Here is a 25135-nt window from a genome sequence, read left to right as displayed (position 1 = left end):
TCTTGGTCTCAGTGTTATCTGTGATCTGGTTCCAATCCTCTGTTTTTGCTGACGCTGGATGTAACCTCATTATGAGCTGATCCTTCTCAGGGCCACATTAACAGCTTTCACCTGTATCCCTGGCAATATGGTCACAGCTGAGAGGGCAACACAAACTCAGTGTACACCCACCAGCTACTTAGTAGATATAATTGTTAAACTACTTGTGCTGTAGACATTGTCAAGATGACCTGATGAAATTTAAACCAAACATCACAGCAGGGAAGAAATTTCAGTGATTTTGAATGTTGGTGCCAGACAGGCTGGTCTGGGTATTTGACTTACTGGGATTTTCGACACACAGCCATCTCTAGTTTTCAGAGAACGATCCAAAAAAACAGAAAATAGTGCTGACGTCAACAAATGCCTTGTTGATGCCAGAGGTCAGTAGAGACTGGTTTGAAATGATTTTAGGCAACATGAACTCACTGAAGTTCATGTTGCGAAGTTCAAATTCATTGTAGAACAATTTGCTCGTGCAAAACTTGGAAAAAGTTAATCTGCTCACTTAATTCAAATCTGTGTATATAACTGTATGTTTGCATGTGTGAATGATTGTTGTTTGGTTTCCAATTTAACTCTTTTTGATAGTCTTCTCTGTGCTCCAGTCCATGTCTATCCTGGTCTGTCTCAGGATCTCCTAAAGTCTGTGCCTGGCTCATGGAGTCCTTTCCTGTCCATCCCAAGATGTATTGGTCTGTTCCTGCCTGTCCTGGTCTGTCCCAGTGTCTTGCTTTTGCTCTGCCCTTCACTCCCTTAATAATCCTGTTAGAGTTTCTTTGTAATCCTCCCTCGGAGCTCAGATCTCTGCAGGTCTTCACAGCGTCTTCACTTTAGCTCTGTGGGATGCTGCTGGATCCCGACTGAACTACTCAGGTAGGACAAAATACCCCTTCAGCAGATAGACCACTCCCACCCACAACCCTGAAACACACCCGAATGCATGGCTGGTGAAATGATAGCATTTTATTACAGTTCATCATGTTCTCACTGAGAACAGAATTGCTGCATTGGAACCTGCAGATGGTTGGGATCTTGTGGTGCTGTAAACAAAAAGCACAATGTATAGTGTGGATTTTTGAGATACTGTAACTTTTAACTAGTTTACAAGTAAATGCCAAAGGGGTTAAGAGGTAAATGGTTTGGGCCAAGAGTGATCTGGTTTTTGTGACTTATAAAGTGATAGTTCAGTTTTGTAATACTGTGGTTGTATGAGGTACAATACTGACACATAGTCACTGGCTGTTCCGTCTGATTTTAAACTCTTTGTAAAAAAAGAAAAAATGGAGTGAGTGAAGAACAATTTGCTTCATGATTGTAATGTCAACATCGTCGATTGGAATTTCTTTCAGCGTAATCCAAGCCATAAAAAGAGATCATAACATAATACTAAAGCACCTGTAGAGGTGCAGAGATCAGATAAAGTGCATGTTAACATAGATCTTACAGCCCCATATTTAAAAACTATCACATTACTTGAAAGAGTAGTTTCTGAGTGTTGAGGAGTTGGACATTTTGGGGGTATGTACAGTACTGTCCTGCAATCTGGTTGTTCTTGTCTTGATGCTTCACTGTCTTCTTAAGAACAGTTTCTGTTTGAGGCTGTGACTGTGATTTCATGCAGCAGAATGACTATTTGCATCACATTCCACATTTTGGTACTGTGGAGAGGCAGTTAAAGTGCCTTTCTATGTGAGTCCACATACCAGAATACTATCCCCTCTTACAGTACATTGGCTAATGCTGGAGCAAATGTTGCCCTCTGCTGCTGGAGCATAGTCTTGGGTGTTGACACTTAGCAGCAGTCAGAGACACAACATTAATACACAACGTCTCCACACTGATCTGTGCTCTGCAGAAAACCTGACTGTTGATTGGATGAAATGGCTAATTCAATAAGCTGCTAGACTTCCAAAGAACTGACAAGCAAACTAATTAACTTATTGACTGCCTAATTGGTCAACCTACCACCATGTTGATTGACTGATCAGCTGACTGATTTGCCAATTATCTGACTTTCACCATGTCTGTGAAGGTTCTCGGACATGGTCTGTATCTTCAAGGTTATTAGATGGTGGGCAACTGGATTTGCTTGAGTTCTGTTGAGGTTTTGTTCAAGACATTTTGGCATCTTAATTTCTGGACAGTCTTCAACAAAACTCAAGCAAGTCCAGTTGGATAAATACCCTTGAGGACCCTTTATCTATGCTACATTGTGTTGGTCTTGCTGACTGACTAATTTGCTGATTAACTAACAAACTGACCATGTAAATGGCCAAAACCCAACTGGAAAGTGTAAGTGAGGAATCGGAAGAACATTTAACTGCACAGGCACAGCTCCTGTTTTCTGCTGCCAAACCTCCTGTGGAGTATTAGGGTCATGATCAGTCAGCTCTAATTGAACTTGACACTCAGCCAGACCTAAGCTGAAAACCATTAGGCACAGTCAGTGGTGTAGTCTACATGATATGCACGTATACGTCTTAAAGGGCCAGGATTTCTCTATAACATATTAAGATGTCACTGACTTGAGCCACACTATGCACTGTGAAAAGCCCAAAGTGCCACAATGGCCAACATCGTGTACAAGACTGTCCATGCTGTTCAGTGCCAGAGAAAGAATCCCTCCTCTCACTACGACACTGATCCATATTTGTTCATCTTTCTCTCTACTGTATAAAGCATAGATACTGCTCATATACAGAGGGTGACCATGGAGAAGAAGAATATAGGAGGAGGAGCAAAAGCTATACAAGAAATTTACAATAAAGTATGGAAATGGAAGGCCATACACCGCAGCTATACAAGGCATAACAACAATGATGTGCAGTATTAGAATATAATTGAATAAACCAATCAACAATGATGAAAATGTACCAGGTTCAAGTGTGCAGTTTGTGCAGGGATTTGTGTTTGTTTTATAACAAAGATTTCAGAGAGTTTTTCATTTTGAATTTGAGGGTATTTTTGTGGTCTGTTTACAAAATTTAATGCCAAATTTAAGTGTGCCGCATTTGCAGTGTCCCTGCTGACAGCCATGTTATATGTGAGAATGTACCTGCTAGACTGGTGGTTATATATGTAGAGGATGCACACAAGGCAGCCAGCACTGACTCACGCAACCCCAATTAAAAAAAACACCTGAACTATGATACTGCTATGATTCCTGCAGAATTCCTTAACATCTGTAACATCTGTGCAGAGGATGTCATTTTGTTAACATCATTCAAACAAAGCAGATTTAGTTTTAAAGTGACGATAATAGTTGAAATAACCACAATTTGTTCCATTTTCCATCCTATGTCACCAATTTGTGTCAGGATGTTGAACTGGGTGGTCAAAGTTGTTCCCCAGCCACCTCAGCCTCCGTCTAAAAAAGCTGAAGAGCCCGAGGAGAAACCAACTGCTGCTCTGCCTCCAGCTCCAGCTCCAGCTCCAGTACCAGCTCCAGCTCCAACTCCAGCTCCAGCTTTAGCACCAGCTCCAGCTGCACCACCTGAGGCGCCCCCACCTTCTCCTGCAGCCCAACAACCTGCTCAAGTAAACCATGCCTATTTTCTGTTCACATTATCCATCATCATTTTTAGACATTTGATGTTTTCACTGCATGTAACACAACACACGTGATCAGTTAGTGGCACAGAAAAAGATAGATAACGTGTTAATTTTGCATATGAAAATAATATCAGCACACACGGTATACAGTAGTTTGAATTTGAAAAATCCAAAAGGAGGTAGAGCCACCACACTCCATTGCCACAAAAAAAACATTATTAGAGGAGAGTACTTATTTATTTAATTTCATACATAACTTTGTGTTTAAACAGGAAAAAAAGGTGACGTTTCAAGATGACGGTAAAACTGAAGGTGAGGTGACCCACAAGAAATATGATGTGTTTCACTTTGATTCCTCACATTGAAGTCTGACGAAGAACATATTTGATTTACAGTTTCCAAAGATTCAAAAGCTCCAGACGCTGACAAACCAAACCAGGGAGTCCAGACAGCAGAGGGCAGCAGGTGAGTTATATGAGTTTTTTTAACTAGCCCTAAAAACCTAGAAAATCATTTTCTACATTGTCAAAATTATTATATATTATGTAAACAATGACATTATTCAGACTTCAGAGAAGCAGGTCTTTTTCATTTTTAAGGGTTAAGGGTTTCAGGACAAACTAGCTTTATTTCCACGTGGACAAAACCATTTTGACCCTGTTTTATCATACTTTTATTAAATCAGTCTTATATTTTTGTCACGCCGGCTGAGTGGTGAGCTTCTGCACATCACAGAAACCTTGCACTCTTGACTCTGGACTTGCACTCTCTAGATAGTGCTTTACAGCTTTTTCATCAGCTATAACAATATTGAACAATATTGCAAATTATTATTTTTTTTTATTTGTTTGTTCATTTCATTTTTATAGTTTTAGTTCTTGCTATATCTATTCTAGAATTGGTCCAGTGGTTTATGTTGTTTGCTCAGTATTTTATGTCTTGAGCACTTTATTCTCCCTCTTTTTAATTTTAATTTATTATCCTCCACATGAGGGTCGTGGGGAGGTGTTTGTGTGTATGTGTGTGTGCACATTGTGAAACTTTATTTGTAGTATTATTACATGATGTGATGAGATGTTTTTTCTGTTCTGTGGACAACAGTAAACCTGAAGACAAGTGAGTAATAATAACATGGGTTCCTTATTGTTCGCAAACCTGATTGCCAAATAGTAAACTGCTTTACACAACCATGAACAGGCTGATTGCAAGTTAGTGAGCTCCCTCACCATGAACATACATGTGAACATACATGTGAACATACATGTGAACGACAGTACGGTGCTGTGCAATAGTCTTAGGCCACCATTAGATTAGTTGTTGTAGCTACACTATAATGACCATACAGTATAATTATGTCTCAGTCACTTTATTGGAACACATCCAGAAAATACAGGAAACATGTATGCAGTTTGAAAATAACCACTGGACAAAAAATGTGCCAGTGTCAGTCACATCATTCCAATCCAGATGATCACAGAATTTGACAAAACAACAAAGTGGTGCCCTGAGACATTTGCATGGTACTGTACAGTTAAAAGCTTCAGCACACGTCATGACCTAATCTACTGTCTGTCCCTGACCCCTCTGGATCTGCAGCAGTTTGTTCACCAGAGACAGTGTTTACATACATTTCGACTACGTTTTTGTTTCCACAGGACAGGTATGTTAGCATGGTTTGCTCAGGGTTTGGAGAAAGTTGTTCCTCAGCCCGAACTGAAGAGCAAAGACACAGCAGCAGGTGGACAGCCCACTGAGGTAAGACTGTTAAGTCTCATATCACTCCACAAACTCTTGTCACAGGCTGAGTAGTTACCTACAATACCAGCTCCTTTATCTGGGAAATCTCATGCAACCTCGTCTGCTGGACATGTGACCTCAGTGTTTGTTTCCCCGCAGGCGCAACAGGCAGCAGCTGCAGCAGGTAAGAGTGGATCTAAACATTATTAAAATAAACGTCACACTGTGGCCAGTCTTGTATAAAGTACCTTAAAGCAGTGTTTCTCAAACTTTTTCAGACCAAGGACCACTTAACCCATAAAAAAACACTCACGCACCACCTAACTCAAAATAGCCCCAAGACAATATGCCAACTTCAACAGTTCAACAAATATTTTTTGGATTTTACATAGGCTACTAGTTGATTTGATATTGAAAACAACACATATATGTCACAGGCAGTTTGAGAAACACTGAAATTAAAACACTGTTATTTGAAATTTTAAGCAACCAGTGGACCACTTTGGGAAAGGCTGCCTACTTGAGTAAAAGTACAAGTATCTTACCAGAAAATGACGTTGGCAGAAGTTGAAGTCACTTTTTTAAAAATTAGTCTTAAAGTGTATCACATTTACTATACTTAGGTATCAAAAGTAATTTTCTGATATAAAATGTACTTATTTTTTGATGAACACATGATTTTGTCATGAATGACCACAAACAGTGTCTTCTTGGCTTATTAACAGCAGAAGCTCCACCTCCAGAACCTCCACAAGCCCCAGAACCAGCTGCTGACACTGTGAAGTAAGTTCTCTGTCAGTGATTGTGACTATCAGAGTAATATAGGAAAGGGCATAAGAAGCAAGTGTGGGGTTTGTGTTATTTTATTTACCACTAGTGTAGTACCTGTTCAATAAGGGCTTGTTACTAATATCTTTTGGGTTTCGTAACCTAAACATGTCATGGTTGACATTGCACTCAACTTTGTCCTTAGTAAGTCAAGTTTGGAGACTGTCAAGAAAAGTGTTTGATCGATAGATAGATAGGCAACACGGTGGATTAGCACTGGTAGTGTTTAGCACGGTCACAGCAAGAAGGTGCTGGGTTCGATTCTGTGACCTTATTTGTATGTTCTCCCCGTGTCTGCGTGGGTTTCCTCCACGCTCTCCGGTTTCCTCCCACCATCAAAACATATATGAATGCTAGACACATTCGGTCAGGTTGGACCATTGTGGCAGTGTGCTCAGTCACAGCGGCTCTGATCAACTCTCCACCTGACCTTGTTGTTTCGTTGTGCAATTTTGGTTGTATACCAAAGGACAATAGAGATCCTTTCACAGTGGATGCATAATTGCAATACTGCTTTTTCACTTACACGTACATCTGAGGTTTTCATTGAATTCTCAGTGCAGACAGAGCAAACAAGCTAATTCTCATGATGAAGAGACCATAGTCTAACACCGTTTTCTTTTTTTCTTCTAGGTCTCTCAAAGAGGCAGAGCAGCAGCCCAAGTAAGTGGAGAAATAGCAAGAAAGTTACAAAAATGAATGCCAAATGACATTATTGTCAGCCTGTAACTGGCTAGTAGATGGATAACATGATGCAGGAAATATTAAGCTAGTGTAAAGATGAGTATTGGGACATGTACATTTTACTGACATGTTGTTGTTTTCCATTATTAATACCCAGTTCAGTCAGGCATACTTTTGTCATATAAAACCATTGATTGCAGCAAATGGAATATACAGTTAGACTTGGAGCAAGGAAAAAGTTGCCCCAGATGATGCAGGAACTCCCAAACAAGAAGCAAGAAAATAATGATGTCATTCTTTTTTCACAACCCTTGGAGAATTTTTGTGTACTAACAGAGTGTGCACAGGCCTTTACATGGAGTGCCTTGGTGTGAGTGGCTGTGATTGGAACAGATTGTGGTCAGCTGACTGTCACTTTACAGCTGAGGCGAATGACTTGCATGTCCTCCATGAATTCATTCACAAATGATCACATACACAGGAGCTGAGAAAGTGAGATTAATTCTCATACTAAAAGTCTGTTTATGGTTTTTTTCTTCCATAGAAACTAAGTAAAAGTTTACACATAGTGTCTATCATGTGACCATAGTTGTTTTTATACACCACAGAATTCACACAGTATCAACTGACTGAATTGTTATTAAATTGTAAATGCGAGGCCCTCAAATCAACTAGTTAAAGTTTAGGAAATGTTTTTTGTTTTTTTCAACACATTTTAACACGCTGGTGTTGTTTTCACAGTATGATGGGCTGGATTTTCACTGGTATTAGTCACATGTTACCTCAGCCTGTGCAGAAGCAGGTGAGTCTGTTGCTCACAAATTAAATAAATAAAATAAATTGCTGGCTGCCAACCATCTGTGAATAATATCATAACAATATATTCTCCTCATTCAGGACACAGGCAGTGGTGAAGTTCAGAACAGTAAGTACTACTATTTTATGCTACTCTGACTAACGCATGAGCATTAAAGTCACACCATGCTGACATTGTGGTGGTTTAAAGGGATCGTTTTTGAGGTTGTTTCTATGCGATATTGGAAAATAGTCAACATCATCATATGAACCTGCACGAGACAGGCAGGAGAACTCAGTCAATTATGGGGACACCAGGAAAAAGCTTTTACCCACAAAGGCTCACCTAATACGATCTTACCAGCTTAATTCTACAGTCTTACAAAAATATGTCTGCCACATTGTTAATTGGACACTGGAATCACAATAAAAAAGCAAACATATTCTTGAGATATCATGCAATTAAGCGGACCTACATTTTATTCAGTGAGCCTTTTGTTTAGTTGAAATGTTAAAATGTTCTTCTTCTATGATGCTGCTTGGTGGTACTGGGGGCCCGCACAGCACAGTCTATGTAAGACACAGTGTCACTATACCCCATAATACAATGTAGGGCTCTAATTTGATTACACAGAAATGAGCTTATTGCTGCCCCCTGACTGCCCTCTGCAGGTACAAATACATGAATGATTGATTGATTGGTTGATGGGTGTTGCTGGCAGCGTAGTGATGAACAGATGCTGGTGCCAGTGATGGGGCAGACTCTAACCGGGCTGCTCTTCTCCTTCTGTTTCAGGGGGGGGAGGCACGAGAGCCCCTTAAAATAAAAGGAGAAGGACAAGCAGGAGAGAGTCGCTCACACTGACACTGACAGCAGCAGACACAGACAGACAGACAGAGAGCCATGTTTCAGATTATGGAAACAATTAGTTTCATTTAAAAAAGTCTTCAATCTCAGTCAGTTTGCCATGCACATAGAATCCAAATTAGTTATGCTGTGAGAAGCAGTGCTCTATTTAAATTAAGTGAACTCACCTAAGCTCTGGAACTGGCTTTCAGTAGTGCAAGACAACCGTTAAGTGCTTTTTAAAGGCTTTTGCTTATGACATAAAGGCAGCTAAATCACTGCAGACATTGCTACTGATTAAATCAGATTCCTCTGTATTCATGATGAAAATAAAGACATTCATTCTGAAATAAAAAAGTGTTTTGTTGTGTTTTTGTTATCTTGTTCAAAAAACATGAAACTGCATGGAATAGGAATCGACCAATCAATCAATCAATCAATCAATCAGTCAGTCAGAGTCTGTCAGACAACTGCTGAAAGTCTGCATATTCTGTGAGAGTACAGAGAACTGTACACAGACAAACCTCAGGCCTGTTCTCCCTGCCACATGGCATTCAGTCAGCATCGTGCAAAGGAGGACAGACCTGGTGCTGGAGGACATAGAACAGGATGAGGCAAAGCAGGAAATTAAAGAAGAGCCACAGTCCCAGAACAAAGAGGATCTGCAATCATCAAAACAGGAGGTGGGTCTTTTATCCCAGACTTAAGGAAACATTTTGTGTGCATGCCTTTGCTGACGTCTAAGTGTCTTGCTATAGAGAAGGCAAAGCAATCAACTGCCTGGGCCCTCCTCTCAGTTTTGGGCACCAGGCAGCTGATTCAGCAGCAGCAGTAGGTTTATTAAGACAAATTAAAAAAAAGAGAAACTGGGGAGTACAATCACTAAATGCAAACGGGAGAGTATGATACTCAAACACAGGGGTCATCACATTCTGGTCTCTAGTCCGGGACCCTTAAAGTCCATTGCTCCTGTTAACGTGAACAGTAGCTACCATGGTGGCTCTTCAAAGGTTATACTCTGGTGGTGTTAGCAATAACACTTGGCACACGTTGTTAACATTGTATGCTGTTAGTGTCTGTGATGGAACATAAAGAGGTACTGAGCTATTACCATAGCAGTTGTCATGGATATACTACATGAGCATAGTATAGGCTGTGCCACTGTGATAATGGCATCCATACTGACACGTGATAATATTATGTGCTGAATTAATAGCCAAACAAATGTTTTACATGTGTTCAGCTGCAGGCAGAGGATGCAGAGACACAGGAACAGTGGACTCCAGTGATGGTCAGCATCAAAAAGGAGATGGGAGAATCGATACTAAGTCACATGGAGGAAAGGTTGGTAGTAACTTCATCTTATATTTGCAGCCTTTATCAGACACTAACAGGACTCTAGACTAAGTGATGTCGTATTCTTCTTGTAGAGACTAGTGAACAGAATTTTAGTGAATTTCTGAACTCCTCGTTATCATGCAGACTTCAGCAAGAGCGTCTGGAGGCAGCCCGTGTTGCAGAGGACTTGGCCATGAAGGCAGCTGAGGAGGCAGTCCGCCAGCTTGAGATGGAGCAGTCCGCCAAGATCGTAATAGAAATGCTGTCCAATGAGTCCAATGAGCAGTATGTCACATAAATAGACACAGTATCTATGTGGAATTAATCTATAATGCAGTCACTGATGTCCTGATATTTGTTCTCAACAGACTGCCCAACATCCTGGAGGAGGAGAACGAGGATGAGCTGGAGTAAGTTCATATAATAGTATAGAACGGGACTTTCATTTTTCACAATATTCATATTATAATTCACTTTTCTGTGGTTGTGTGTCCACTGCTGGCAAAGTTACTGTAGGTGAACCGTCAGACCCTCTTTTGCTATTCAAGAACTCTTTACTTCCATCATTTAGGGCAGACCTCAGTACAACAACTAACTCACTAGAAAGAATATTGAATTTGTATTTTTATGCAAATCTAGTTTTTAGTTTTCTATTGACAACGTTGTTGATTTGGGTGTACCACAATTCCTGCAAAGAGTTGTTGATGATGACCACTCTTCCCAATAGGATCATTTAACTGCATATTTTTCTCCTGTGCTCCAAAATAGTCCAAAAATAAACCTGGTTTATTAAGCAGTTTCCTTCATTTCTTCATCGCCTTCAAATCTTACAGTGTGTGAACAGACATTAACGGGGAAACCAAAGCTGTGTGCTGAACACACCAGTGAAACGATCACTCCTGCAGGTCTTCAGTTGTTTTGCTTTGTTTTCGAGAAGTTCATGACACCTGCCCTTCTTCACCAGGTGCCTGGTAGACAATGCTGAGTCTTTGTCTCAAATGGAAGAAGAGCCTACTGCAGAGGCAGTCAAATGTGAATCTGAACCACCAGTGGACATCACCCACCAAGCCCGAGGAGCCCCGACCACCACCGCAGAGCAGGTGAAACGCTTTATGAATCTATTTACACAAACAATAGAGCAAACTTCAATGGTTTCATGAATACACCCAAATATCCTTAAGTAGAAAATTACATCTAGATAGACTAAATGCATTTTTGCATATAGTGCCCTCCTTACTGAAATAATAATTATTACATTCATTTGGTGTTTTATTGCATTACAGAATATAATATAGAATATTATGAATATAGAATTGTGTGAAAATAAGACCCTTAAGAATAATTCCATTTCTTCATAATGACTTTTTCTTTTAGGGCAACACCGAAGCATCTAAGGAAGAAGGTGGATGTGGAGGTGAGGGCAGAACATTTGGATTTTACTATAATTAAAGATATGTAAAGCAAAAAAAATCAACCATTCAGCCCAATTTAAATGATTATAAAAATTGGTAAGTATAAATGGATTAGATGGAAAAATCATGGGAACATTACCAGTATTCTCTGTTCTAAAATGTCTGAACTGAAACCTCCCATAGAAAAAACCTGTTGCAGTTTTGATTCCAGTGGATCAAAAGTGCACGTCCAGCATGTTCAGTCATATCAATATGGACAAATTATAGCGTGTGAAGAGGTTCCACTAAATACCCATAAAGCCACCTATAACTTAAAAAACACAGCTCCAACACCAAGCAACTAAATCATGTCTTACCTTTACTGTATTACCCTACAACCTGTGTTTTAGAACCTTGGTGGTAACAAATGTTGTTGCTAACAAGATGGATGTATGTTGTGTTTTTTAGAAATAAATCACTGAATTTACTAAGCAGGGATTTTAAATGATCAAACAAATTGAAATAGTCTGTTTTCTTCGTCTTTCTGGAATGACCTCTGTGATTACGTACTAACTGGCCGTGCTAGGATCGTGTGAACGTCTCATCTTGTGGCTAACTTACTTGTTTCCCTGTCCAGTATTTGGTATTTGCTCTCCAGTGCAGAGCTTTCTGCTGCGAATACCTCATGCTGCTGACTGCCTGGAGAGCTGCCGGAATTTCATGCATGACAATTACCTCAACTGCCCCAAACTATCCATGCCAACCCCGCCGCTGGAGCTTGCACAGCTCACCCAGGAACTATCACAGCTTCCCAAGCGGGCGCAACAATGCTGCACGAGAATCATCAGCTGCCTTAACTGCCACTCCCAGCATCCTCAGCAGCCTTAAGCCCCACCCTCCTCCTCCAGACCCTTAGCTAAACCTCATAGAATTTTGTAGACATCCAAACCTCGACAGTGCCAAATAAACCCTTGTCTCTCGAGGTGTCCACTTACATCCCCCTCAGCGACTATGCTCCACGCCTCTGCACTGCTTTGCCAGCAGCAAACCACACTTCAGGTGATCTCAAAAGACATGGAATTGCATACTGTGCTAGACTTTGCTTCTTCAGTGTGCACTTCTCCTTTTTCCTTTCGTTGGTAGATGTCCAACAGTTTTGTCTCTGTTCTTGTCCTCTGTTATGAGGTATAGATTTGGGTGCAACTCCAGCACTAAAGGTGGAGCTTGTGGATCAGGATGTGGGGCAGGGGAAAGGCCGGAACATCCCTCACATTATCACAACCACAGAGTCCACTGCTTTGACTGTCCCTGAAATGGTGTTGTCAAAACCCAGGTAACAGCCACACAGTAACATACTTTGGTAATCCTTTCAAATTTGAGACAAAAGTTCACCTGGACTCAAGATCAAATTGATTAGAAATCAGATACAGTAATCAATCAGTACAATCAGTAATCCTTTTAAATTTAGCAAATATTGACAAATATTGACTTGAAACGAGTTGAGAGTGGGTGTGTCAACACAGCAACAGCAGGAAGTTAGCCAAAATGAGATAAAAGACGAAGTTGTTGCTTCTGATTCATTCATTTGTCTCCTGTCTTTATGCGGTGTCCTCATATCTTCCTGCTATGTTCCTCTCAGTGCTGCAGGTGATGAGGATGGAGAACAGTTGAGGACTGATCTCAAAACCTGGCCCAGTCAAGGAGACTTGCTGACTGCAGACGGAGAGTGAGATAATTTCCACAAGTCACACTCTGCCCTGTACCACTCTCTCACACATGTCCATGTCCAACTTAATCTTCCTGTCGTGTCCCGTGGTCCTGCAGGATGCGTCCTCTGTCAGCGGCCAGTGTTGGCAGTGTCGTGATCCAGGACCGCCTGAGTGAGCTTGTTGGGCTGTTTAAAGGCCGAACGGAGCGCCAGAAAGACCGGCTGGTGGATCCGGACGAGTCTGAGGGGGAGAGTCCTTCCGCCTGTGCGTCCTTACTACTTGTTTCAGACATTTCAGCACTTGCAGAGATTTTTAGGTTTTATTCTACATGACATTGTCTTGGATATGTTTCACAGCATCATATTTTCTTTTCATTTAATTTACATTTGAGGTAGATCTTACAAACTCCTGCACTTGACCATATAAACCTTTTAATAAACTTCTTAAAGCAGCATCTGCCTTAAGAAGTTTGTTTGTTTTTGTTTCTATGGTAACTAAGTAACCTCAGAAGATGAAGAGCATGTGATAAAAATCTTAAAAAAAAATTTTTTTTACCACCCTCTGATTTCCTGTTCCAGAGGAAATTAGTAAACTCTGAATATTGAATGCTCCTTCATGTTCATTTTTTTATTGACATCCGCATTGTCTGATCTTTGCAGCCCCGAGCAAAGCTCCACCCCCGCCCCCGCCTCCACCGGAGGAGAAGGCAGATGCTGCTGTTGTTGAAGAAGAGGAAGAAGACAAACGGTTCACCTTTGAACTTTTAGGACACCCAGTAATATTTCCCAAACTGCCCAAACTTCCGCCAATGCCCGACTGGCTTCGAGTCATAGTGGAGTATCGCTTCCCCTCCAGCATCGACCCATTCACTGGTATGCTATTTATCAATAATGCTACCACTTTAACTCACACTCTTTTTGTCTGATAACATTTTTATTTATTTATTTCATCCAATTTCTGTCACACAAAGAAGATTTGGATGTTCCATTTTGTATCATTTTAAACCATGCATGAATTTCCTGGCATATGTAATCAGGTCAAATTGTTGGTTGGAACCAAACAAGACACCTTAAGAGGTCACTGTGGTTTAATCTACCTTTGTCTCCACAGACCTGATCTATGTGTTCTGGCTGTTCTTTGTGGTGGCAGCGTGGAACTGGAATGTGTGGCTGATCCCAATCCGCTGGGCGTTCCCCTACCAAACCTCAGAAAACATCCATCTGTGGCTGATGATTGACTACACGTGTGACCTCATTTACATCACTGACATCCTCGTCTTCCAGCCCAGATTGCAGTTTGTCCGTGGAGGAGACATTGTGGTCAGTGACTTCAACCGAAAATAAAAATAAACATCTTGATTTGATCTCAGTAAATTAAGCACAAAAATCATTTTATGTCTGGACCCTAATTTTTTTTTCAGTGTGATAAAAAAGCAATGAGAGAAAACTACATGTCGACTGAGCGATTTAAGGTGAGAACTAATCTGTATGTGCGTGTTTGGCATTGATTTGAAGCAATTTGATCACAGAAGCTATTTTGAAATGATTGTTTTGTTATTAATAATCCAAAATGTTTTACTGCATGTGTTACAGGTGGATATCATGAGTCTGTTTCCCATGGAGATATTTTACTACTTTACAGGAGTGAACTCACTGCTGAGGTTTCCTCGTCTGCTAAAGGTCTGGATGTTTTCTACTTTCTCTTTGTTTTCTATCAGTGTGTTACTACAGATCAACATCTTTCACTTCACGTTAATGTTTCTATAGATGAACAGCTGACCTATATGTCTTACATCTTTCTTTTTGAGAATAAACAAGTGTATTTTTGCAATTATCTTGTTTTTTTTCCTCTCTCTCAGTACCATGTTTTCTTTGAATTCAACGACAGAATGGAAGCTGTGATGAAGAAAGCCTACATCTACAGGTGAGTAAAAGTCACGTCCATGTTCTTTATGTGATGCGTTTATTTTCATGTTATTAAATCTTCTCCCTGTGTTCGTTGTTGTATTCTTGTGGTGTGATATCAGGGTGATCCGAACCTCCATGTACCTCCTGTACTCTCTGCATATCAATGCCTGTCTCTTCTACTGGGGCTCAGACTATGAAGGACTGGGATCCACAAAATGGGTCTACAATGGAAAAGGCAACGCGTAAGAACCATAAAACACTCTGCGGACACTTGGTTTGTCATAACGAGGCTTCCTGCAGAGGTTTCAACTGCAAGTAAAGCAGATTATTAGCGGGATTTCTCCCACTATATGTTGTTTCTTTTTCTTATTATTCTATTGTTTTTGTTTGATAACTCGTTAGTTTATAGGACATTTTTTTCCAATTTTTACTTTTTAAAATTTATTTTTACTTACAAATTTATTGAAAACGTCTATATGTATGTAGACATATAAGCTCCATTGTAATCAGTGTTTCACAAAGACGATTTCTTATCCAGATGTATGCAAGCTCACTTCAGACTCACACATTGTCTACTACACAGAAGTTTAATTCAAAACTTCAAAATATTCACAAAAAGTGAAACTTTCATCCCTCAATTCAGCTCTTTCACGACCTTTGTTTATTGAAAATTTGTGCGATTTCATTGTGTACTGCGTCGAGAAAGGTCGTTCCAACTCTTTGAAAATACTTTCACTCTTCAACTTGCTCTCCGGTTCATAAAATCTCATTCTGCAAACATGGTTTTCTACCAGAACATGTGAAAATGTGTCGAGTTTACAATGTGACTACCACACCACAATGACTAACAGAATCTGAGCAGCAACTCTCTTGAGTGAGAGGGGAACTATCCAGCTTCTCCAAAGAGCACAATATAAAGTGAACTCTCCTACTCTTGGTCAGAAACACAAAACTCCACAATTTTGAAACTGCCATATTTGACTCATCATAAATCTATATCAGGGTCTTCAGCCCAAACCTTGTGACACTCACAGTGATGACATGTCATCACGTTACAATGAGTACCTCAGTGATGTTCTCTCTATAGCAACCACTAACTGCAGGTGCCACTCAGCTGATTCAGATCAGCAGATTAGACTGCACACGGGTAAACACACCCACACACACATAGTGGGAGAAGATATCCAGCTCATTTGGTACATAATTGGTTGTGTGTCACAAGTTCTTTTTCTTAACTCCCTCATTCTTCCCTCTCTAATTTCTTCTCCTGCAGTGTAAATGTGTAGTAGTGGCTCTAAGTTATCTACTTTCACAGTTGTGTGTGACTTCAGAGGCATAAGACGAGACGGAGTAGCCATTGCTGCTAAGCTAAGAACTAGGCTAAGATAATGGCAGTATCTGAATATGTGACACAGTGAGTAAGCGAGAGTCTTGCTAAAAGACAGGAGATGTGTGCAGACTGTTTTTATTCCATTTGTTTTTTGTGCTTAGTGTTACAGCAGAGATCTGTTGCCTCCATCTTTTCTTTCTTTTGCCTCTTCTTCCAGCTTGTCATCATTGTTCTTTTGTGTGTTTTAGGGCAGTTGTCATCTATATTGTTACATACTGCCTAATTGTCTTTCCTTTGCCTTTTCTTCTCATTCACTTTCAACACGACAGAAAATAGCAGATGTCAAAATCACCAGGTTACTGCAGTGGTGGAATTAACAAACATGAATGCTTGGCAACAAATCCATGCGGAGACTGTGCTGCCTTCAGAGCAAAGCTGAAGTCGCCCCCTGCCCCCTGATTGCCCTTTATCATTCGGTTGGGCTCTGCCGTGAGTCTCATCCAGTAATCCACTGAGCCGACAGTCCCCAACTCAGCACTGACCAAGTTTATCGTTCCATGGACTTTACTGTCCTGCTTGAGCAGCTGCTGCAGTCGAAGCTGTGCTTTCGCCAGATTCCTACAGTCCATACCCATGGCCTGATGCAGGTTGATGGTGACAGATTCTGTGCTGAGGTAGTTAAGGAAGTGTTTGTCCATGTTTACCATATACTTGGATTTGTAGTTGTATTTGGGTCTGTGGCCTTTCATCACTGGAGTGGACTGCAGCTCAAACAAGTAGAAGGAGTAGGTACAGATGGTGTAGGGCTTGCTGTCACCCAGCGCCTCCAGGAGGGATGGAGACAGACTGGCACAGACTATCTGAAGCTCAACAAGGACTTCACACTTCAGGTGAAGCCTTTTACCAAACTTGTCCCCCTCAGCACAGTCTGTCATTTCTGGTCTGAAGATATGTCTCTTTGGGCTGTAGGTGGTTTCCCTAAGATGAGCTTGCACAATCTTTGTATTTGCAGTGCTTGTATTAATCTGCTGAGTCAGAATCTCCAGTTGCTGCTGTTCATGAATACTGTCACTGTCCATCTTTTGCTGTGCTGCCTTCAGCTCCGCCATGTAGTTGTTCTTTGTCCAAAGGAGCGACCCCACGCTCAGTTCCCGGATGGTTTTCGATTGAGCAGATTGAAGCTCTTGGATGCAGCTCTCTGTTTTACTGCTCCTTCTGTCCTCCACCTGCGTCATGACACTCAGGTCACATCTCTCCTTGCATGGTTCACTCTCCTTACTGTAGTCTTTTAAACAATCTATCAGTTTGTCCATTTCTTGCTTCTGCTCCAGAAACTGAAACTGAAGTTTTTTGTTTTCTTTTGCAAGTTTCTCTTGTGTCTCCTGCTCAGTCTTGAGCTTCTGGAGGATTTTATTTTTGTCGTCAAGGTCGGCCTTCAGGTCCGTCTCCAGCTGCATGATCTGTAACCTCAGCTGCTGCTCCTGGACCTGCCATTTCTGTTGCTGAGATGCATCAAAGATGCTGTCCAGCAGTTTGTTATAGTTCTCCTTCAGCTGATCTTTTTCCTGCTCCACCTCACTCAACTGCTGCGGCAGCAGCTCCAACTTGTTGTTGGAGATCTGCAGCCAGTTCTCCAGTTCCCGACTCTTCAGCCTCTCATGTTTGAGCTGCTCTGACAGCTCGTCCAACTTCTGTAACGCTGCCTTCAGTGTCTGCTTATGCTCTTGTAGTTGCCCTTCCAATGCAGTGACAGTATTGGACTTGTCAGTCAGCTGCTTTTGCAGTTGGATCTGCGTCAAGTTGTTGCTGACGTGTTCCTTGAGTTTGTTGATCATCTGTGCCTGCAGAAGTCTATTTTCGTTTTTCTCTGCCTCCTTCCTCAGTGCCTCTTTCAGCTGCTCCAACTCTGCATCCATCTCCTCCATGTGGCTCCGCTGAGACTCTATTACATTCTCAAGATTGTGGATCTTGGCCCTTGCCTCCTTCAGCTGGCTCAATGGTGTATGAGTAAGTGACGGGGAATCAGTTCTCTTCTTCAATCCAGAGTTGATTTGAGAATGAACTTGTTTGTTTGGGCGTGACCTGCTGGTTTGTGAGTTCAGTAACTGGTGTTTGGCCACGAGAAGACGCTGTTTCAGTCGCTCATTCTCAGTTTGGAGTTGCTGCACCTTCTCCTGGAGCTCCTCTAACATCTCCTCCATGTCCTTGTTTCGAACTTTAGAGACTGCCCGGGCTCCTCCTGCTGCCAGCTGCTCCATACGACCTTGATCCTTCTTCAGCCTCATCACTTTAGTACTGAGCTTCTTGATCATATCATCCTGTTTGTTAGAATGCTGCTTATAGAGCAGGGACTCGTCGTAGAGGCGCCAGAACCAGTCCTCCAGCTCCTTCCTGGACAATCGAGTGATATCTGGTCGCCCCCGAGCATTCTGATGAATCGTCAGGTCTTGTAAAACAGCTTTGAGTTGGGACATGTCATCTATTGCTGTTTCATCAGCATGAGTAAACATTTCTCAATTGTGAATAGAAAACATTTATTTACTATGCCTCTAAATGTTGTAGAGATTAAAGGCAGAATGATTTGCCTTGGATCTGCACCACTACATCTGTGGTTGTGTTGTTAATCAGCACTACTAACCACATCAAAGACAACATGTGGAGAGGAGGAGAGGAAATAAGGAAATGACAGGAGATGAGGATACTGAAAAGGAAGATGTGATTTTCAATTTTGAAGAGGCATTTGCATCTCTTAGTGTACAGCCTGCCAGAACTTATTGGAAGAAGAAGACAGGAGAAGGGAAGAGAGAATATGACAGGAATGGTAGTGTAGCAATTTCTAACTCCAGAAGATGGCAACATCACAGATGCAAGCTGCTGTTAAAACCCAGAGAAGAAGAACCTACTAGACTGTTATTGGGGTATTGTGGATAAGCCAGCTATCTGAAAGTTATAGGAAAACCTCCAGATATTCAGTCAATTAAAAATTAAATATCCGGACAACAATGCTTCATTTTAATGTGGTCAATTCAAATGAGATCAGCAACAGTTGTTTATGAAACGTGTTTTTCTGCAAAAACAAGTTTTCAAGATTGAGAAGAATCATCACCTTGCCATGAAAGCCGTTTTAGCAGTTCTTCAAGTGACTGGTGTATATGTAAGAATATTAAGCAACAGAGCAAACAACCTTTGTTTTCCTGTAGAGGGCAGCATTACACCTGTCAGTATACACAGCCTGCCAGAAATAGACTTGATTCTACACCATGCAAGTCATAGTATAGTTCAGACAATGGGGATATAACACCAGATGTGGTTAACAAATTATGAATTACCTCCTGTTTTGTATATATTTGACAGAATATTGTTTCTTTGATAATTTGCTATTTCTTTGGAAGATCATAAAGACTTCTAACAGCAAAGTACTGGGACTGATCTGACGCAAACCTGAACATGTTACAACCTACTTAAGAAACAAACAGGTTGAAATTTGGCCAGTTGACAAAGATTGTAATTGCATTTGCATTTTGCTTTAGCACCACGGACACCAGGAACCTATAATGTGGGCTGTTGTAATTAAATGTTGCAGTGGTTATATCCAATGTTTAATGTCCTGTGGACCTAAGTCACTTAGATTGTGTCCTAATTACATTACATGTCATTTAGCAGACGCTTTTATCCAAAGCAACTTACAATGGAATTGAATACAGTCAGCGAGGGGTGGAATCGAACTTGCGACCATTGCGACCATGATGTTTTTCGCACATAGGGTACCGGTCTTAACCACTGAGCCACTCCACCCCCAGCCACTCCTAATTACTTCACTTTGATGCCACAGGAATAGTTTTCGGTCCGATCATACTGGGCAGTAAGCAGAAAGTATCACCTGTTTTAGCCAGTTGTGGTGTGATTGTGCACGTGTATTTTAGAACAAACAGCTTTGATGTGTCTTGCTGTTTAGAGTTATATTGTCAATATACTAATTTTACCACATTTTACACTTTTGTGTGCAATGATTGGAGGAAGAAAGCATTTAGCACACAGCACAAATGTCAAACATTGTTCCATTTGCTATTCCTTTTCATTCTGGTTTGTAAAAAAAAAAAACTGTGCAGGAACCTAGTCAAGAGTAACTTTAATATATCATATTGCTATATGGTGATATGATGTCCATACCACTGCCACTGACAAATACCCTTTTGTTAGGGCCTCCTGTTAGGGTTTAAAGATCTATTGTTTTTGCTCTGATTATTACCAACTAAACCCTGAATGCAGCTTTGATTTAATCCTTTTCTTTTTCATTTTCCTTCAGTTACATTCGTTGTTACTACTTTGCCGTGAAGACGTTGATCACCATCGGAGGACTACCCGACCCCACCACCGTCTTTGAAATCTGCTTCCAGCTCATCAACTATTTTGTTGGTGTCTTTGCCTTTTCCATCATGATCGGTCAGGTGATGTGAAAACCTCCACTGCTTGTTCTGGTTACATACTGATACTGTACATATGTGTTCCCTATTGGCCGACGAATATATGCATTACTGCAGGACCATGATAATCCTTACCTCAAACACAATAGAATAAATGAATGACGAATAGTTTCAGGATCCATCGATTTTGTGCTTTCAGAAACACATTTGATGGTTTAAATTAATAAGATGAAGGGTGTAGAAACCAGTTACAGACCTTTAACTAAAACTTTATTGATATAGAAACCTTCAGAAACAAAGTTTATATACTGTACATAAAAATTGAGATAAGAATGTAGTCACGATTTCTTCACTGGAACAAAAAACCTGACTGTGCTTTTCTCAGATGAGAGACGTGGTCGGAGCAGCAACCGCTGGAGAGAACTATTATCGGGCCTGTATGGACAGCACCGTCAAGTACATGAACTCCTATAACATACCCCGAGAGGTCCAGAACCGAATCAAGACCTGGTATGACTACACCTGGAAGAGCCAGGGTATGCTGGGTAAGGGAACAGAGTTAAACCCTTTTGTGAGTTTAGCCGCATATACTGTAAATGTGCAGCACGTGATGACCACTCCATAGTCTTGAGCCGTCAGGAGCAACAAGGTTAAATGTCTTGCCCAAGGACACATCAGCATGTCAGCTAGCGGAGCAGTGTATTGAACCTGCAACCTTCCAGTTGAAAGATGATTCGCTCTAACACTGAGCCATGGTTGCCCAGCATTCACAAACAGAAAACAAAAAGAAAAGATGGTCAACTTCAATAAAACAAAAGTCAGTATCTGGGAGTGAAGTGGTGAGGCTCAAAGTTTGCCTTCTGTATTTTATTTTTTTTTAAGATGAACAGGAACTGCTGATTCAGCTGCCTACTAAGATGAGAATGGACATCGCTGTGGACGTCAACTATGCCATCGTCAGTAAAGTGGCCCTATTTCAGGTCAGACACACACCTTAAGACACCATAATCGTGCCTTTAACCAAAGCATTTGAAATAATGTAATGCGTGTGTGTGTGTGTCTCTCTCAGGGCTGTGACAGACAAATGGTGTTTGACATGTTGACCAGACTCAAATCTGTTGTCTACCTGCCCGGAGACTTTGTCTGCAAAAAGGTGAGCACATGATTGAGCTGTGTAAGACAAGTGGAAAGTTAATCTGTGAGTGTGCTAACACTGTGTGTGTGTGTGTGTGTGTGTGTGTGTGTGTGTGTGTGTGTGTGTGTGTGTGTGTGTGTGTGTGTGTGTGTGTGTGTGTGTGTTTGTGTTTCAGGGGAGATTGGGGAGATGTACATCATCAAACAGGGGGAGGTGCAGGTGGTGGGCGGTCCTGACCTGCAGACGGTGTTTGTCACCATCAGGGCCGGCTCAGTGTTCGGAGAGATCAGGTCAGCCCCACCTCTTTTCATCATCCTATTAACCACTTTATAATCCGTCAGGTGGGGACAACGTTCAAGAATTTCAGTTTATAAAGTTAGTTTATAAATGTATTCAAACTGATTTTATTGTGACTGTTAATTAAAGAAAAGAGACATTGAATCTGTTGTAATTATCTATGATGTTAAAAAAAACATCACTAATACATTAGCAGATTTCCCAGAATGTTTGCAGTTTAATTCTCAGGAAGTTGTTGTCCGTCTTTTCACAGTGAAATATTTGATTACTGTCAGGTGAAGAAATCGTGACTTGTTTGTGGTCCTTGGTGCCTGTTGACTTTACCTCTAATGTCACTAAAAACTCTGATAATTCTGATAATGTTTCTTTGAAGAACATAAGTGAGGATTAAGAAGAGAAGGAATAAGAACGGAAAGGAAAGGGAATTAATTGATGACTGGATACAGAAAAAAGGATGATACAACTGTACGGATGTCAATTGGCGTTTAACACCAAATACTAACCAACTGACAAGTTAGCTCAATAACCAACCACCAAAAAAACTTGCTAATATGCAATTTCTCTTTTCTCTGATTGCTCAGTTTGTTGGCAGGAGGTGGAGGGAACCGTCGTACAGCCAACGTCAAGGCGCATGGATTTGCGAACCTCTTCATTCTGGATAAGAAGGACCTGGCGGAGATTCTGGTCCACTACCCAGAGTCCCAGAAGCTGCTCCGCAAGAAGGCAAAGTAAGACACAGCTAGAAATTATTACTGACATTAAGATGCAAACATAACATTGATATAAAGACGCTCATTTACTGTATGTGACGATGGTCAATGACTGTTTATAAAGACAGTCGTATAAAGATGTTCAGTGACAGTACATTAAAGGTCCAGTGTGAATATCTGATGTGAGACTGTAGAGCCTCAGCCTTTCCTTTCCCAAGTGATTCACAGAACTACAGTGGCCCTACTATGCTAGAAAGAATGTTCTTCGTTTATTGCATCGTAAGATTACACTTCGAAACATGTAACACAAAATTAAGCTTGTTTGTCCATTTGGACTGCCGTAGAAACATTACGGTGCATCATAGTGATAACCTTAAAGTCTTTTGTATTTATATCAGGAGGTGGGTCAACTCTACAGAGGCCACCGTTTTCGGTGACATTAATGCAAACCATATATAAAGAAATAATAATTCCTTTTAAACCGCTACACATTATGTACATATTTTGTGTACATTTGTTATATCTAAGGCTTTTGTTTTTATGTTCTAATTTTATTCATTGGAAATGCACCAACACACCAAGTCAAATTTCTTTCTACATTTAATAATGTTTGATATGTGAATATAGAAAAACTGCAAGCAAATACATACTGTATATGTTAAAAATGAGACGTAGTTTGTTTCACGAGAAGATGAGATTGCCTGCACTGCTTGGCGTCTGTCTTTGTCTCCTCCCCTGTCTTTATCAGGATTAGTCCTGTCTCTAATCTGCTCACTCAGGTTGTTCTACTTCTGCGGTCAGACAGTCAGAAAATCAGGTCAGATTAGTGCAGGTTCCTGCTGTTGTCTCCATGTTCTCAGCCAGATCATGGTGCTGCAGCAGAGCGGGTGGATGTGCTGGAGGTTCTGTTGGTGTTGGTACGAGTTTCTCTGGAGTTGTATAGTTGTTGTTTTTTCTGTTGTTAACTGTAAGCAGTTGTTATCTGTTCATGCTGCATTTATTTAACTCACTGTCGCGTCCCTGCAGGACCATGTTGACGAAGGACAAGAAGCCAGATGAGAAGGAGGGAGGTAAAGGGGCAATCGAGGTCATCCCACCCAGACCGGACACCCCCAAAATGTTCAAGGCAGCACTGAAGATGGCAGAGCAGGCAGGAATAGAGGGGACCTTCGGCAAACTGAAGAAGGCCTACACAGCAGCAGAGGTATTACAAAAAAACTCATTTCTTTTTTCCACTTATAGGGAAATTTCAGACTTGGACACGTATGTTTTTTGTTTTTTTTTCATATTCAGGAGGACTGAAAGGGAGGAGAAAGGAAAAGAAAAGAAATTCATCCACTCCTGCTTTCTGTCCCTCCCAGACTCCTGCCTCTGTCTCTCCACTCCCTCCTCCCTGTCCCATGCACCGCCGCTCTCCGATCCCTCACTTTCGGGCTCAGGACGATGACGACACGGTGGCGGAGACAATCGACAGCTCCGTCGTCATCAGGATGACGCCGCGTCATGAAGGAGAGGAGACGCTCAGTGTGGAGGTGATTCATGGGAAGGAAGGAGAAGAGGGAGAGGAAAGAAGGGGCAAGTGAGCTCCTCCACCTGCGTCGTTATCTTCTACCCTGATGAATTCTGGTCCCACAGACTGTTCAGCTTCGTCTTCTCTGGTTGTTTAGTCGTTAAACAATGAAACAAAACATTTTCTTGTTCTTTTTTCACGTCAAGAGAAGGACATTTATTTACCTGTGGACTCTGTTTTTTGTGAACCTGGCAGGAAGCATCAGTACAGACAAGATACTGCCGTTAAGGTCCACACTGGTGAGATTTAGTTTAAAAAAACTACTACAAGGTTTTCCACTGTAGACAAATTAGGTGGCAAGATACTGTATTTTTCTGTTATTTGTCATTTTTGAAATATTTAACATTATCTTCCATTTCCCCCCCCATTAAAATGTATAGTGTGAAATGCCACCTTTGTGTCTGCCTTTGATTTGTATACAGGTTGCCATGGCACCTGTGGTAGGAAATGATCTTTGCATGATCTGCCTTGCACAGATCAAAGGCAAAAGGTTCTGCTGGAAACACAGATTTTAAAGTTTACATGCAACTTTCAGGGTGTGGTCCACGCTCGATATAGTCCAAGATAAAGTATGATTGAGTGCCACACAGTGTGCACAGGAAGCAGCTTCTGTCAAGTAAGGTCCAGAATTCTATAAAGATGGCAAGCATCATAAACAGACTAGTTTTAAGATGTTTTGAAAATGCTGTTGGTTATTTTATAAAGTCTTAGATTGTGTTTTAATGTGTAAGGTTTGTTGCGATGTGATCATATACAGTGACCTAAATATTCTAGAAAATATTGTGAAATGGTCAGTAGCATTAGGGGGAATTTCATTGTGCTGCAAGAAAATGAAATAA

At 41.1% G+C, this 25135-nt stretch overlaps 1 protein-coding gene across 4 annotated transcripts; it reads left to right on the top strand.

The window, feature by feature from the left end:
* cngb1a (cyclic nucleotide gated channel subunit beta 1a) lies at window positions 1-25135 on the top strand. 4 transcript variants are annotated; one of them, XM_044029557.1, is made up of 34 exons: window positions 15-915; window positions 3360-3579; window positions 3867-3906; window positions 3990-4059; window positions 4696-4710; window positions 5250-5349; window positions 5491-5515; window positions 6057-6114; window positions 6793-6822; window positions 7585-7645; window positions 7741-7768; window positions 9044-9168; window positions 9729-9829; window positions 9968-10108; window positions 10192-10233; window positions 10788-10923; window positions 11198-11237; window positions 12400-12547; window positions 12854-12940; window positions 13039-13187; window positions 13583-13795; window positions 14034-14242; window positions 14344-14394; window positions 14516-14602; window positions 14782-14846; window positions 14950-15072; window positions 20467-20608; window positions 20970-21129; window positions 21467-21564; window positions 21654-21736; window positions 21893-22009; window positions 22598-22744; window positions 23753-23930; window positions 24088-25135. In XM_044029557.1, exons 2-34 carry the CDS (start codon window positions 3361-3363, stop codon window positions 24307-24309), a joined length of 3510 nt encoding a protein of 1169 aa, XP_043885492.1. In that variant the 5' UTR covers window positions 15-915; window position 3360; the 3' UTR covers window positions 24310-25135. The 4 variants fall into 4 exon arrangements, with proteins under 4 accessions (XP_043885489.1, XP_043885490.1, XP_043885491.1 ...); XM_044029554.1 differs by lacking the exons at window positions 21893-22009; window positions 22598-22744; window positions 23753-23930; window positions 24088-25135 and having other exon boundaries at window positions 1-915; window positions 6060-6114; window positions 21654-21770; XM_044029555.1 differs by lacking the exons at window positions 21893-22009; window positions 22598-22744; window positions 23753-23930; window positions 24088-25135 and having other exon boundaries at window positions 1-915; window positions 12406-12547; window positions 21654-21769.

Source organism: Solea senegalensis, linkage group LG7 (genome assembly GCF_019176455.1).
Source record: "Solea senegalensis isolate Sse05_10M linkage group LG7, IFAPA_SoseM_1, whole genome shotgun sequence".
Lineage (NCBI taxonomy): Eukaryota > Metazoa > Chordata > Actinopteri > Pleuronectiformes > Soleidae > Solea > Solea senegalensis.
Note: the sequence above shows the minus strand (reverse complement) of the source record. Positions and strands in the feature narration are given on the sequence as shown.

Coding starts and splice junctions, on each gene's coding strand:
- cngb1a (XM_044029557.1), top strand. CDS start 3,361: ATGTTGAACTGGGTGGTCAAAGTTGTTCCCCAGCCACCTCAGCCTCCG. Junction 6,115..6,792: donor CCAGCTGCTGACACTGTGAA/GTAAGTTCTCTG, acceptor TTTTTCTTCTAG/GTCTCTCAAAGAGGCAGAGC. Junction 12,548..12,853: donor ATGGTGTTGTCAAAACCCAG/GTAACAGCCACA, acceptor TGTTCCTCTCAG/TGCTGCAGGTGATGAGGATG.